General features: G+C 41.5%; 1 protein-coding gene across 1 annotated transcript in view; it reads right to left on the minus strand.

Annotated features, from left to right (window-relative positions):
* The window catches only part of FLT1 (fms related receptor tyrosine kinase 1), a 192,532-nt gene that overhangs the window by 160,939 nt on the left and 16,335 nt on the right, over positions 1–15,258 (minus strand). Inside the window, exons 2-3 of the mRNA XM_004384145.3 lie at positions 5,300–5,396; positions 4,354–4,580 (exon numbers count right to left, since the gene is read on the minus strand). Coding sequence (XP_004384202.2) covers positions 4,354–4,580; positions 5,300–5,334 — 262 coding nt within the window. The 5' untranslated portion in view covers positions 5,335–5,396. The remainder of the gene's footprint in view (positions 1–4,353; positions 4,581–5,299; positions 5,397–15,258) is intronic.

Genomic DNA, 15,258 nt, shown 5'->3' on the forward strand with positions numbered 1-15,258 from the left:
TCAGAGAGAGAATTAATAAGATAATGAAAGCAGGAAATGCACAAGATGTTAGGATATTTGGAAAAGCTGTAGTTGCTTCATGAATTATATCACAGCTACCTTGGACTTTAGTAAAGTGTGATTATGAAACCCGTATCATTCTTCCAGGAAACAGACAACAGAATTGGTGTTGCTATTCAGAGTAATACAGCTACAGGCATGCAGCATGCATCCGTTCCCTAAATATTTGCCCATTAAATGTACACACAAATAATATTCAGGAGGCTCTTCTATGGCTACTGTTACTGATTCAAACATCTTTTACTATTCGTACTATTTAAAAATAATCAGTCTCACATTATATCTCCTAGCAATTTTTTTCGATTGAGCTCATACAATATTCATAGCATTTATATATATTCCATAATAATATCCTATGAAACATGGTTAATACATTTCACAATCCTTCCTTCTCCAAGAATGAACTGTCTTTGAAATAGACAATTTCTTCATGCCCAACCAACTCGTGCAGGAATTTTGAGATACTAGGACTCGTAACTTCATGCTAATGTTTGTGGATCCTATCAGTAGAACAGACACAACGAATACATGACATATTAGCCACTACTCTCCCTTGTCAATCTCATAACAGATATCAATAATCAATCACTGGCACTCTTTCCCACTCTGCTTGGAATTTATCTTCAATGTCATTTTCAACATAGTGTTCTGCACAGCTCTTGTTAATCAGTTCGTTTATTCTTTAAAAAATATTACTGAGTTCTGCTATGTGCCAGGCACAGTACAAGGCAGACATATTGCAGGTAAAAGTAATCAAGACAGATATAGACCTTTCCAATAACCCTATTTCTTCTCCTTTTTTTTTTCTTCAGTGCCTCATAACCACTCAATTACGTTGTTTTCTCTCAGTCAGAGGAGAGAACGAGGCGTGCAGAGAAGACCGTATGGAGGGCATATTCTATTACAAGACCTTCTACATACAGTGGAGTCTCTGGGGGGTGTACGTGGGTAACGTGCTCAGGGTTTAGATTATCAATTGATTTGACACCCAAAATAAGGGTTATGTGCCATATCTGTTTTATTGCACAATTGAAATGAAAATAATTCTAAATAGCTAAGCGTCAGTTTTCCCTCCTGTCATAAAACGTGATGAAGTTCGATGGGTTCTGCAGTCCCTCCCTCCCAGCTTCACAAACCCATGATGTCTACTGAGTGGTGTAGGAGTTAGAGATGTAAATAGCTGAACATTGCTGTTGCTGCTGGTGTGTGCCCTCGACTTGATTCCGACTCATAGTGACCCTGTAGAACAGAGTAGAACTGCCCCATAGAGTTTTCTAGGTTATAATCTTTATGGGAGCAGATCGGCAGGTCTTTTCTCCCTCAGAGGTGCTGGGTGGGTTCAAATTGCTAACCTTTCATTTGGCAGCTGAGTGCTTAACCACTGTGCCACCAGGGCTCCTTTAGCTGAATGTTAGTTCTTAGAAAAAAAGAGGTGGTCTTATACAAGCAGCAGCACTTACTCATTTTAGTCTTCGATTCACAAGTCAGACTTTTTATAAGCCCAGGGGAGAAAGTTTTATGGGAATTTTAGTATGAATGAATTTTTCTCCCACTCCCCCAGAGAGGCAAGAATACAAGTGCTGTCTTTCCTTCTCAAGTCCTGGAAAGAACATAACATACGCCGTGGAACCAGAAACAAAGAACAGATGGCTGAGTATGTGACTTTTTCCACCACTGTCAAGCTTTTTGTCTTCTTTCTTCCTGATCTGCAAAACTATCTCTCTGAAATCTCTGTTCTTAATTCTGCCTGTTATCCACTCTGCTTTGTTCCCTGCCCTCCACCGGCTCTTCCTTCCTATAGAAGTGGGCAGGAATCCCTGGGTGGCACAAACAGTTCCACATTCGAGTACTAGCCCGAAGGTTGGTGGTTTGATCCCACACAAAGGCACCTTGGAAGACAAGCCTGGCAATTTGCTTCCAAAAAACCAGCCATTGAAAACCCTACGGAGCACAGTTCTACTCAGACACACATGGGGTCGCCATGAGTCACAATTGACTCAACAGCAATTAACAATAACAACACAGATGTGGACAAGCAAATTTCCCTGGTCTACCTCCTGCTCTTATTTTCAACTGGGCTGACTGCATTCTTGTGATAATAGGAACTTGTTGTCTCTGACAGTTATCTAACCAAAAAACGAAACCCGTTGCCGTCAAGTCCACTCCGACTCACAGTGACACTACAGGACACAGTAGAACTGCCGCATAGGGTTTCCAAGGCTGTAATCTTTACGGAAGCAGACTGCCACCTTTCTTCTGAGGAGCGGCTGGTGGGTTCCAACCACCAACCTTTCCATTAGCAGCTGAGTGTTTAAACACTGAGCCACCAGGGCTCCTTTCGACAGTTATCTACCCCGTTGGAAAAGCGCAAAGTGTAAGAACAGGAATTTGGAGGAGCAGGGACATAAAAGTCATTCATTAAAAATTAGGATGAGAATAAGCAACTGCAGAGAGACCTGGGGCAGGTCAGAGTGGGAAATGCGGGGTACTGCCTAAGGGGCACTGAGCTTCTGTTAAGGGTGATGGAAACATTTGGAAAAAGATACTGATAACCGTGACAACAGGGTGACTACAGTTAGTGCCACTGAATTGGACGTGTAAAAATGGCTGAAATGTTTTGTTACATATATTTCACCACAGTACAATTAAAAAAGCTTTTTTAATAATAAATTTGGATGTTGTTGTCACGTGCCATCGAGTCTGTTCCGACTCATAGCGACCCTACAGGATAGAGGAGAACTGCCCCAGAGGGTTTCCAAGAAGTGGCTGGTGGATTCGAACTGCCGACCTTTTGGCTAGCGGCTGAGCTCTTAACCACTACCCCATGAGGGCTCCATAAGTTAGGCTAAGAGTTAAAAAGATGTTACTGTCAATATCATGAAACTGCCTCCTAAGACTAATTCTCAGCCTGAGTAACTACATATTCTGCTCCGGTAAAACGTTGTCTAGTTGCCCTATTTTAAAAATCAGAAAAGAATCCCACTAAAAATTTGGTTTTACTGCCTCCAATGTAAAGACCCCCCCTTTAAGCCACCAAGAGGTAGACCGACCATGTATATTTAGGCTCTTGATGCTGACGGTGGGTTGTTTTGTTTTCTTTTTTAAGGTGATTTTGTGTCTGAGGCGTGTTCTCTAGAGCCTCACTGACTGTGCTTTTTGGTTTCGAGTTTTGAAAATTGGCTGGAACTACACAACAAAGACCAAAATGACAGGTCATTGTTCTCATTCGTTCTCAGGGATCTATTCCTGTTTTTCAGTGTATACAACTTTAAGGATTTTCTGTATCTTTCCTCTGAATATCACTTCATTTGTTCATTCTCCAAGGGGAGAGGGGGAAACAGTACCACAAAAATTACTACAAAACCTTTTTTTCTTTTTACCTTTTCTCCTTTTCGCTATACAATATGTGCCAGCTCTTACATAATTATAATATTTGACTAAGGAACATGAAAGAATACAACATTGTCAATTAGAACCAATTTTGTAACAATAAAGAACCATTAACATCATTACATTTATTAATTTAGTAGTAAAAAAGCCAATATTTTACAATTCCAACATAGAAGAGAATGCGGTTGTGTAAAAAGAAAAAAGAAAACCTTGTACTCTCTTTTGGGGTTCTCAGTAATTAAGAAGTAGAACTAAGATTTCGTCACTCATTGTATTCATTCAGCTATGTGTCAGGCATGATTCTCGGTGCTGCAGACACAGGGGGGACAAAACCAACTATTCGGTTGTCACTGACACCAAAGAAGCGCATTAAAAATGTCTTCCACAAGTTTCTACCAAAACCAAGAAACCAAAACCATTGCCGCTGAGTCAATTCCAACTCACAGTGACCCTACAGACAGAGTAGAACCGCCCCATAGGGTTTCCAAAGCTCTAAATCTTTACAGAAGCAGACTGCCACATCTTTCTCCCACGGAGCGGCTGGTGGGTTCGAACTGCCAACCTATCAGCAGTAGAACGCTTAACCACTGTGCCACCAGGGCTCCTGCAAGTTTCTACATCTAAGGTGAAATCTCTTTTATGGTCCATAAAGGCACCTTTCAAATGGCTCAGGGTGCAATAAAAAGAAACTCGTTGCTGTCGAGTCCATTCCGACTCATAGCAAACCTATAGGACAGAGTAGAACTGCCCTATAGGGTTTCCAAGGAGCACCTGGTGGATTTGAACAGCTGACCTTTTGGTTAGCCCCCATAGCTCTTAACCAGTATACCACCAGGTTTTCCAAGGGTGCAACAGCAAACAAAATCCAATAGCAAACAGAATTTAGAGTAATGGAAGTCTTACCATTAATAAATATATAGATTGTAGATTCTGTTCTCATCGTCTCTGAAGCAAGTTTAGATAAATATTTGCAGCTATAGAAGCCAGTATGGTTTGCCTGAGTTGCGTTCAAGGTCAAAGTGCTGCAGAACTGTTTGCCGTTCCTCCCACAGGCTGACTCGGTGATGCTCAGCTTTTTGCTTTCCTTACTCACCAGGTCCGGCAGAGACCACGAATGGGCTGCATTCCCCCTGTGACCACAGAGAAGAAAACAAAACACAGTTATGGCTGGAGACCAGGGCTCAGCACCAGTCGGCCCCCAGCTCATGGCGACCCCATGCACAACTGAACTTAACGTTACCTGGGCCAGCGACAACACAATGATAGGTTACGGATCAGACCCATTGTGATCCACAGGGTTTTCATTGGCTGATTTTCAGAATTGATCATCAGGCCTTTCTTCCTAGTCTGTCTTAGTTTGAAAGCTCCACTGAAACCTATTCAGCATCATAGCAACATGCAAGCCTCTAGCGACAGACTGTGCCCGAGATGCAGTGGCTGGGAATCGAACCGGGGTCTGCCACATGGAAGGTGACGATTCTACCACTGAACCACCGCTGCCCTCCATTCATTTCCTTACGAAGTGCTATTCTGAAGTCTTCTCCTAACTGTGGTGATCTTCCTCTTTACAGAAAAGCAGAACATTTAGAAAAACTTCTAAACTACACTCAGAATAAAGATGCAAAAAAGTTTGGGGATCCATGCCTCCACTTCCCTGAGGGAACTCATTCTCCCCCGCTCCGAAGACACCCTCCGTGTGAAGCTGGCTACAGGTGGTTTGCATTTTTCGGATCACAGGAGACCACGGAATTGCTCCTGCCTCTGCGAGGTGACCTTTCTACTCTGCCAGGGAATTATTTCACCTTGGAAAAAGCAACAGAGTTGTTCCCAAACCAACACAGTCGCTTACCTGCACTTCAGCTCCAGTGTCTGGCCCGCTTGCATGACGTGCTGGGTGCCTTTGAGATTCAGTTCAGGACCTTTTAATTTTGAACCTGAACTAGACCCTGGAAAACAAATTTTAAAAATAGGTCATTTGAAAATTGCCCTCTTAGCTTTTTTTTTTTTAAGTTATAGCTTTCCATAAAGGTGTATTTTCCTCTTTAATCTACTCACATACGCAAAAAGACACATCTAACACAAATTTTGCTTACTTCCTGAGTTTTTCTAGTTCAAGCCTTATTCACAAATATTTATACAGCCCTTTGCACTAAGTGACCAAAAGAATATCCAAAAACCTATTTATCTAGAATGTTAATAGATTCATACATGGTTCAAAATGCAACCCTATTAAGACTATGAAGTAATTTATTAAAAACTCTCAGGATTAAACATTACTGTTATTGCTGGGTACCGTCAGGTTGATTTCAACTCATAGAGGCCCCATGTGATAGAGCAGAGCTGCCCCATAGTGTCTTCTAGGCTAATCTTCATGGGAGCAGATCACTAGGCCTTCGCCCACAGAGTCGCTGGGTGGGTTCAAACTGCCAACCTTTCAGTTAGTAGCTGAGCACTTAACCATTGTGCCATAAAAACTCTCAGGATTATGTTAGCTTCATCCAAAACATATTTGTAATCTGTTTCTACCAGCGTGAATCATCTGGTTATACAGGCCTGTCTCACCTTTGTTGTCCTGGGTTCTAGACCCAGCTCAGCCATTAATTGAGCCATGAGATTTTGGTTGATTCATTTCCCTTACAAAACTAGTTTCCTTATCTGGAAAGCTAATTATAGAATCACCACATGCTGAATCAAAATCTGGTTTTGAAGCCATTTGGTTTGTCTTACATCATCTATGAGTTCCCTCTATAATGGCATAGTGAAAAGGGAACTCCCGCTCTTAATGTGGCATCTGATAAGCACATCTCATGGAGGTTGCTGTGAACCAATGCAATAAGCTACTTGAGGGTGCTTTAAATCTATAAATCTCCATACAACACAACAATGACACTCATCCTAGTGACAAGCTGGGTGACCCTGGACAAGTCACCTCTCTTTCTAGAGCACCATTCTCTTATTGACAAAACGAGGGATTGGACTAGATGACGTTTTATCTCTGACCTTCCAATTCTGACCTCTCAATCCCACAATTCTTTGAGCTATAGGTGCTATAGAGGTTGACCCTCCCCTGATGCTCTCACTGACTAATCAGGGTCTCTAGCTCCATCTCTTCTCCCCATCCTCCACCCCCTTCACTCTTCCCCTTCTTCTTCTCCCTCCTCCTCCTCTTCCTGCTGCTGCTGTTTTGGGTGCCTGTCCATTTCGATTCCAACTCATAGCAACCCCATGTGACAGAGTAGAACTGCTCCATAGGGTTTTCTAGGCTGTTCTCTTTATGGTTTGAACCCACCCTCGTAAAGATTTCAGCCTAGGAAGCCCTATGCGGAAGCTCTACTCTGTCATATAGGATCGCTATGAGTCAGAATCCACTCGAAGACACACAACTACAATCTTTACGGGAGCAGATTGCCAGCTCTTTCTCCCATGGACCCACTGGATGGGTTCCAACTGCTGACCTTCTAGTAAGCAGCCAAGTGCTTAACCGTTGCGCCACCAGGGCACGGGGTAAGCGCTCAAGATCTCTGATATCTAGCAGAATCACTTCACTCCTCCCCCTTCTGTCAGAAGAATACGTTGTTGGATATGTAATTGCAAAAATATTAAATTAGCAAAGTATGCTTTTCTGATGTTGCTGATGATATAAATCAATGTTTTAAAAGTCACTTTTATAAACTCTAGGTCCTGGTATCCAGTTACTACTAGAGAAAATGGCTCCATACAACTAGTCTAAATTAAAGTCATTGTTTCATACAGATCCAACTGGTCTATCAAGTAACCATCCAGGTACCTAGGGATGTGTTTTGCCCTTAACTTTATGAGTTTCCTGAAGCAACGTGAAGCTCAGAATTAGTGATCCATGGGAACACTACCAGTAACCAGTTGTGTGGAGTCGAATCTGACTCATGGTAACCCCACGTGTGTCACAGTAGAACTGCACTCCATAGGGTTTTCAAATGGCTGATTTTTCAGAAGTAGGTCACTAGGCCTTTCTTTCAAGGTGCCTCCGGGTGGACTTGAACCTCCAATCTTTGGGTTACCAGCCAGACACGTTAACTGCTTATACCACCCAGGGACTCCCTGGGAACACTAGGTTTTTCTAAACCCACAGCCAACGATTGATAACACCTGCCCTGAAAAACTCCCAGGTCAGAATAATTTCTGTCCTTCTTTATGGCATTGAACTCTGGGGATTTAACTGAACAAGTGTCCATGTGCTGGAGAAGATTTGGCAAAGCTTCCTGTGAAAATTCTGGCATTACTGGAGATATCTCTGTGATCTGTGTGTCAGTGATGAGCTTTCCTACCTAGGAAAGGCCATAGGTAAGAAGTTTCTATATCCATGATAAGAAGTGAATCCCACTGCCTGCTATTTTGGTTTCCAAATCTTGACAAAGAATCTTTCTTTATCAGCAACCTAGGATAACAGTACTCCAGACCCTCATCCAAGAGAACCTCTAACCTCAAACCAAAACCAAACCCATCGAACTGACTCCCTAGAATTGATTCTGACTCATAGCAACCCCAAGTGACAGAGTAGAACTGTCCCATAGGGCTTCCTAGGCTGTAATCTTTATGGGAGCAGATAGACGGGTCTTCCTCCCCCAGAGCCGCTTGGTGAGTTCAAACTGCTGACCTTTCAGTTAGCAGCTGAGTGCTTAACCACTGCGCCACCAGGGCTCCTCTAACCTCTTAAGAGCAATGAAAAGCCCAGCTGAGAGAAGGGCTGTATGTAGAACCCAACGGGTTCCTGCCTGGTTGACTTCGACTCATGGCAACCCCATGTATATCAGAGTAGAACTCCACTCTATAGGGTTTTCAATGGCTGGTGTTTTTTTTTTTTTTCCTGGCTGATATTTTTAGAAGTAGATTGCCAGGCCTTTCTTCTGACATGAACTCGAACGTCAAACCCTTCAGTTAGCAACCGAGTGCGTTAACCGTTTGTACCACCCAGGGACTCCACTGTATGTAGAAAGTCCCTTAAAGAATAAGCCCTCCACAGATTCTTCTCTGCACGCCCCATTCTGTCCTCTGACTGAGAGAAAACAACAGAATTGAGTGGTTATAAGACACTGCAAAAGAAAAGAAGAAATAGGGTTATTGGTAAGTTTAGGAAAAAATGCTAAGAAAAATATTTTGCTGTATAATTTGTCTCCACTGACATTAATTAATTTTGCACTTGGAATGAGGAAGCTAGATAAAAGTAGTGGCTTCAAACAAAGGAAAAAAGAAGTCTAAGGATACTGAACTGTGTTTCCAAGAAACTTGACACTTTGAGAACATCACTATTCTTTAGTCAATAGGAAACTAGAATCTCATAAAGATTAATGGAGGTGACAAGACTATAGTTCTGCAGGAAAGCTAGTGGGGAAAAAAGGAAGTAAAATATCTATTCCTTAAATACTTTGAAATCATGTCATTAAGCATTAAAATATTTCTTTGAGTCAGTTTAATGTCCCTACCTGAATAATGACGATTCAACTAACAGTTCTAGAGCATCACAGACATCAGACACTTTTTCCATCTTGTGGTTGTTGGGTGCCATCGAGTCAATTCCAACTTATAGCAACCCCATGTGACAGAGCAGAACTGCTCCACAAGGTTTCCTAGGCTGTAATCTTTATGGAAGCAGATCGACAGGTCTTTCTCCTATGGACTGGCTGAGAGGGTTTGAACGGCCAACTTTTCAGTTGGACCTGAGCTCTTAAGAGTGTACATAAAACATATACGTGGACATCTGAACATCTACATGGACTCAGCTCATTGAGTCACACTGTCTGCTTAGATAATAAATCCACATGACATTCCATTTCCAAGGGTGGAGCTCTTATAACTTAGCGATGATCACCCCACTCAGATGGGGATCAAAATTTTCCACTGTTTTGTCACAGTAGCCTAGAAATCTGGTTGAAAAGAACTGGTTTGTCCCCCAGTGAACTAGGTGGGGTCTGTGAGCTATTGTTTTCATCAAAGTCAGCTGCAATCAGGAGGGACACACAGGTCTCCTTATCAGAAAAAATTAGTATTTAATCAAGGCACAACAAAAAACTCAACTCAGACCACAGAAATGGGCTTTATCACGCACTTCTTCGTTAGAAAAACTATTAAGATCAGGAAGTGTGGGCCAAGAGCCTTAAAAAACCAACATGTGAACGTTGACTTCTTATTGAATGCTGACACTTCATATTGTTCTCATCTGAATCAGATTTTTTTCATTGTTTTCTTGTTCTGTATTATCTGGTGGGTAGAAAGAGGCTGGAAGTTTATGACTCTTTGACAAAAACCCCTTCTCTCCCCACATGCCAAACCTCAGGTAGAAAACCTGTTCTAAAATGCTACCCCTCCACTCTCTCACCTTAATTTCATCAGCAAGATTGAATACTTTCTTTGATGTCAGCAGGAAGAATGAATTTCCAAGTAAAATATGGGTTCATTTTGCAAACAAATCCGAAACCCAAATGATTGAGGTTTTTTCTCCAAGCTCTTCAATGCTACTCTGAGGGATACTACAGAGCAGACTCCCACTAGAGTCCATTATGAACCAGAAAGCCTTGCCAAGCACTTACGTAAAGTCTGACTAAAAGTATCTTTAGAAAACTTTGTCATTTTTATGGATTGAAGTAAAACAGTGTTCTTGTGAGTTGAAGGCAGCTTCAAGACAAGTCCCCTAGATCCTCCTCTTACCAGATGCCACTTCTAGCCCCTATTATAGAAATCAGAGGGTAAGAGAGGGGCCTTATTCAAACGGAAATCATGACCCATGGCCATTTTTCCAGTTTTGTGTTAGAGTAATTCATCTCCCAGCTCTGTTACTAACAAGCTCTGTGGTGGCCACTTTGAGCCTCAGATTTCCCATCTGTCACAGGAGAGGGATGGATTTTGATTTCTATCATCCCTCCCAGCTTAAAAATTCTATGAGTCTGACATCCCGGTAATTGAAAAAAAATGTATAAGCTGGAAATCACATTTAGAAAATACTTAAGACTAATAAAAAGACAAATGACCTAATTAAAAAAGTGGGCAAAGAATTCAAATAGGCATGTTTTCAAAAAAGAATAGCCAATAAGCACGCGAAAAGATGCTCAACCTCCTTCGCCATCAGGGAAGTGCGAAGGAGATACCATTTCACACTCACTAGGATAGCTAAGAAAGAGCCCTACTGGCGCAGTGGTTACAGTGCTCAGCTGCTAACCAAAAGGTCTGTGGTTCGAATCCACCAGCCACTCTTCTGGAGAAAGATGTGGCAGTCTGTTTCCATAAAGATTACAGCCTTGGAAACCCTAAGGGGCAGTCCTACTCTGTCCTACAGGGTCGCTATGAGTCCGAATCAACTTGTAGGCAGTGGGTGTGGTTTGGGTTTGGGGTTTGTTTGGACATAAGCTTTCAGTTCTCATGAGTATATGCCTAGGAGGGGAATTGCTGGATCAGTGGTAACTTTGTTTAACTGAGGAACTGCCAAACTGGTTTCCAAAGTGACTACAACATTTTTACAATCCTACCAGCAATGTATGATGGTCCCAATTTCTCCACAGCCTCACCAACACTTGTTATGCTCGTACACAAATGTTCACTGCAGTATTACTCCTAACAGCCAAGAAGTGGAAACAACCCAAACGTCCATCAACTAACAAATGGGTAAACAAAATGTAGTGTATCCATATAATGGAATATTGTTTGACAACTAAAAGGAATAAATTACTGACACATGCTATAACATGGATGAACCTTGAAAACATTATGAAGAGTTGAAGGAAGCCAGTCACAAAACACCACAGATCCAAACAGACAGAAAGTACATTAGTGGGTTCCAGGAATTATGAGGCAAGGGGAATGGGGATTGAGTGCTAATGGGTTTGGGGTTTCTTTCTGGGGTGTTGAAAACGTCCTGAAATTAGATAGTGGTGATGATTACACAGCCCTGTGAGTCTACTAAAAACCACTGAATTATATACTTTAAGAAGGTTAATTCGATAGTATTTCACAATAGCTCAATCAAGCTGTTATAAAAGAAAATTTAGGACTGAAGTCTCACAGAGTTGAGCTGAAAGCTTAGAATAGCGCTCCTTTGAACCCCTTGGCCTCATCTGACTCCATCCACGTGAAGTTTTATACTAGTTGCTCTTCCATATTAAAGCTTTAGAAGGCTGATGTGAGAGAAATAATTTTGCCTTCGTGTTTAGTAGCATTACTAGATATCAAAGGTTTTACAAAATTATTGCCATGTACTTGCTGTTCCCCTTATATTGCAATCTTTTCAATTTAATTTAGTGTCAATTTTCAGTCACTTCTAATGGCATATTTTGAATTTTAACATTGAAATTGGAATTTTAACAAATTGAGTGTCATTTGGAAATGTTATTAAAGCTCTCTGAAGACATCTAATGGTGTTTCCTTTTATCCTAAAAATATTGATTTCTAATTCATCTGTTTTTAACACAGTTTTAGATATTAGATTTATTTTAAACGAGATGCATCTGTCTTTGATTTGGTAAACGAGGTTTCCAATGGTACATAATCCTACATGATAAATTACCTCTTTATCTAAATATAAATCTCTGGGCATCATATTTCTAAAATTTGAGTTTAAGACCATGAGGCTTTTACAAAGGTTGTGTGAGGTTAATGAAACCTAATTCATAATAAAAAGAGAGTCTTCACTAAAGATGCAGCTTATTAAAAGCTTAAATCAGGCTGAATCTCAGGATCATTCTGGCTGGTGGCAAGGATGAGAGGAAGGTTAAGAGCACAGCTATAGATGAGCCATATTTCCAACAAGTACCAAAATTTTTGTTTGAGATGCTAATTCCTGCAGGACTTGTTCTGGTACTTACTATAATCTTGATCTTAACCTCAATTTCGTACTTTTATTAAAGTATTTACCAAATAATGTGAAGTATCTGTTAAAACTCCCTGCCTTGCTTAGAATTACTGCATAGATGAAGACTAAATCGCTAGCTAAGCTGACGGGAACCAGAGTCCTCTTCCCTGAAGGATGTTACAATGTGCATTTTGCTCTTGCTTCTAGGATGATGAAGAAAGGCCAAAGTGTCCATGTTCCCTCTGCCAACAGACCAGACAGAAGATGCTAAAGCTGGTGGCATAATGGTTAAGCGCTTGGCAGCTAACAGACAGGTCAGCAGTTCAAACCCTCCCCAGCAGCTCCGCAGGAGAAAAGACCTGGCAATCTGCTCCCATAAAGATTATGCCTTGGAAACCCTATGGGGCAGTTCTACTCTATCACATGGGGTCGCTATGAGTTGGAATCAACTCAAAAGCACCCAACCACCACCACCAAGCGGTGGGAATTTGTCTGGTAGCAGCATAACCTAAGTCTCACAATTAGCCATGATTTTAATTTAAAAAAATATTTTTTTCTTCCAAAACAATTGGCCTTAAATCAAGGAAGAGCCTAAAGGAATCAAAGGATGGGCACACAAATCTACACGCACATTCACACATGCCCACGTGTGTGCATGCACTTTTCTCTCTGTGAAACTTCAGACGTGTTCTAGTTGTGGTGGGGAGGAAGGAATGGAAATGGATTAGGTTTTAGGTGCATGTATTGTGATTCCATTCCTCTTTTAGCTCAGGAGGGAAAGCTGGGGTCTAGATAGCATGAAGTTCTGACTCGTTGCTGACTAATGCCCTGTGGAGACAAGATTACTTGTGACTGTTAGATGGGCACCTTCACACATACAGAATATTTTAGATTAGAGTAACTGTCTTATTTATTGTTATGGATTGAATTGTGTTCCCCCAAAATATGAGTTGTAAATCCTAACACCTATACCTCTGGTTGTAATCCCATTTGGGAATGGGTTTTCTTTCTTATGTTAACAAGGTGGTATTAGTGTAAGGTTTGTCTTGAGTCAATCTCTTTTGAGATGTAAAAGCATAAAGCAACAGAGGTGGGGGAGGGTAGACGCTGCATCACATGAATATCACCGAGGAACCAAGCCATTGCCCAAAAACTCAGAAGAGACAAGGACCTTCCCCCAGAGCCAACAGAGAAAGAAAGCCTTCCCCTAAAGCCAGGGCCCTGAATTAGGGCTTCTAGCCTCCTAAACTGTGACAAAATACATTTCTCTGTGTTAAAATCCACCCACTTGTGGTATTGTTGCTATAGCAGCCCTAGATAACTAAGACATTGACCTTCCAGATCTGAAAAAGAACTCAGGGTTAAGGGAGCTGCTAGCTGCTGTCTAGCATCAGTGTATTATTTAATTTGGGTAAGTTTCTAATCCTAGGGGCCTGCTATTTTCCTTTACAACTTTATAGTATGTTAAATTCATGATTTTACCACACAGAACCCACAAAAAGTGATTCACTGATGTCTTGCTTTGGAGTGTTTGCTGTTTTAGATAATCCCCAAATTACTAGATTCAAAAGATTCAGCTTCTGGTCTTAATGCCTGAATAGAAAATTCAGAACAATCACTGCCAGTGTTTATATAGCATTTATGTGTTTTGAGTCCAGATGTCAAAACATTAAGTCAAGAAATGATTTTAATGTTTCATGCCGGCCGTTAGCCATGGGCACTTAGTCACAGATAGGTTCATTTGCATAATTCTGCTCCCGTGTTTTTTTTTTTTAAGCTCTTGTGTACTTTTTATTTTAATGGTCAGTCAACAAAACCCAAGAATAGCTTTTGCAGTGCACGGCACAAAGAAAACCACCCCGTCAGCCACCAAAGTGACCGCCATCTAAAATCATTAGAACCTGGACAGGCTTCATATTATCCATACATGGGTCAGTAACTTTACTCTTAACTCATGAACATGTAACTCATTTTTCCTTAAACCTTATAAAAGTAATTTCAAAAAAAGAAAAAATACGTGTGGTTTAAAATGTTTACCAGGAGGAAAAAAAAAACAACTATAATAGCACCGACATTCCTTCTGTCGCTGTTTACGAGGGGAGCGTGTCTTCAGCGTCCCTCTGAGTTTACTTGACACTGGCTTCTCCTAGGGGTCAGGGTGTAACAGGGCACATTCATTTATCACTGGACCTGTCACCAGGCTACCATCAGAAGCCTACCCTCCCAGTGACCTAAACCCATGCACAACTTCTTTTCTTGTGACATTAGAGTTAATTAAGGCTGGGCAGTGAGAAATCTCCTGCCGACCCAAGAGTTAGTTACCTTTCCCCCCAAAATGCTCTACTCCTACACCGCTGTTCTCTTATTGAATGAGTTCAAAAACCACCTCCACAGAGCTGTCTAAGCACATGTCATTTCAATTTACCATACAATGTCATGGGAGTTCTCTGGGCTGCCTGGAGCAAGGGTCAAGAAGAACTGGTTGACAAGGCCTAACATATAGCTTGTATCCTGTAGAGAAGCCTGGTAGACCATCATCTGGCCGTGCAGAGGCAGAGGAACAGAACAAATGATCTTTGCATCATAAAAATGCTTGAGGAAGGTGTGGTCTGTGACCAGGCCTTGGACTGGTCTCTGTTTTCTCTATCAACAGCAAGAAACTCATGAGATTCAAAGCATACTCCCCACTGGCCTATGTTCTTCTCCACTGTTACTTTGGAGGACGTGAGGACACTGGTCCTGCTGCCCCCTCTCCTATAATGGATCACAATGACCAACAGTGTATGCTAGTGTCCAGGCTGATGCACATGTTATTTCAGGTCAGGAGATATGCATTTTCAGGTCACGAAAACCTGCACAAGAGGGAAAAACTGATTTCCCAGTAGAAGCGCAATTTCTTTCTTTTCTTTTTTTTTTTTTTTTTATTGTACTTCAGGTGAAGGCTTACAGAACAAATAGTTTCTCATGAAACAGTTATACACATATTGTTTTAT

The sequence above is a fragment of the Trichechus manatus genome, unplaced genomic scaffold, assembly GCF_000243295.1.
Source record: "Trichechus manatus latirostris isolate Lorelei unplaced genomic scaffold, TriManLat1.0 scaffold00118, whole genome shotgun sequence".
Lineage (NCBI taxonomy): Eukaryota > Metazoa > Chordata > Mammalia > Sirenia > Trichechidae > Trichechus > Trichechus manatus.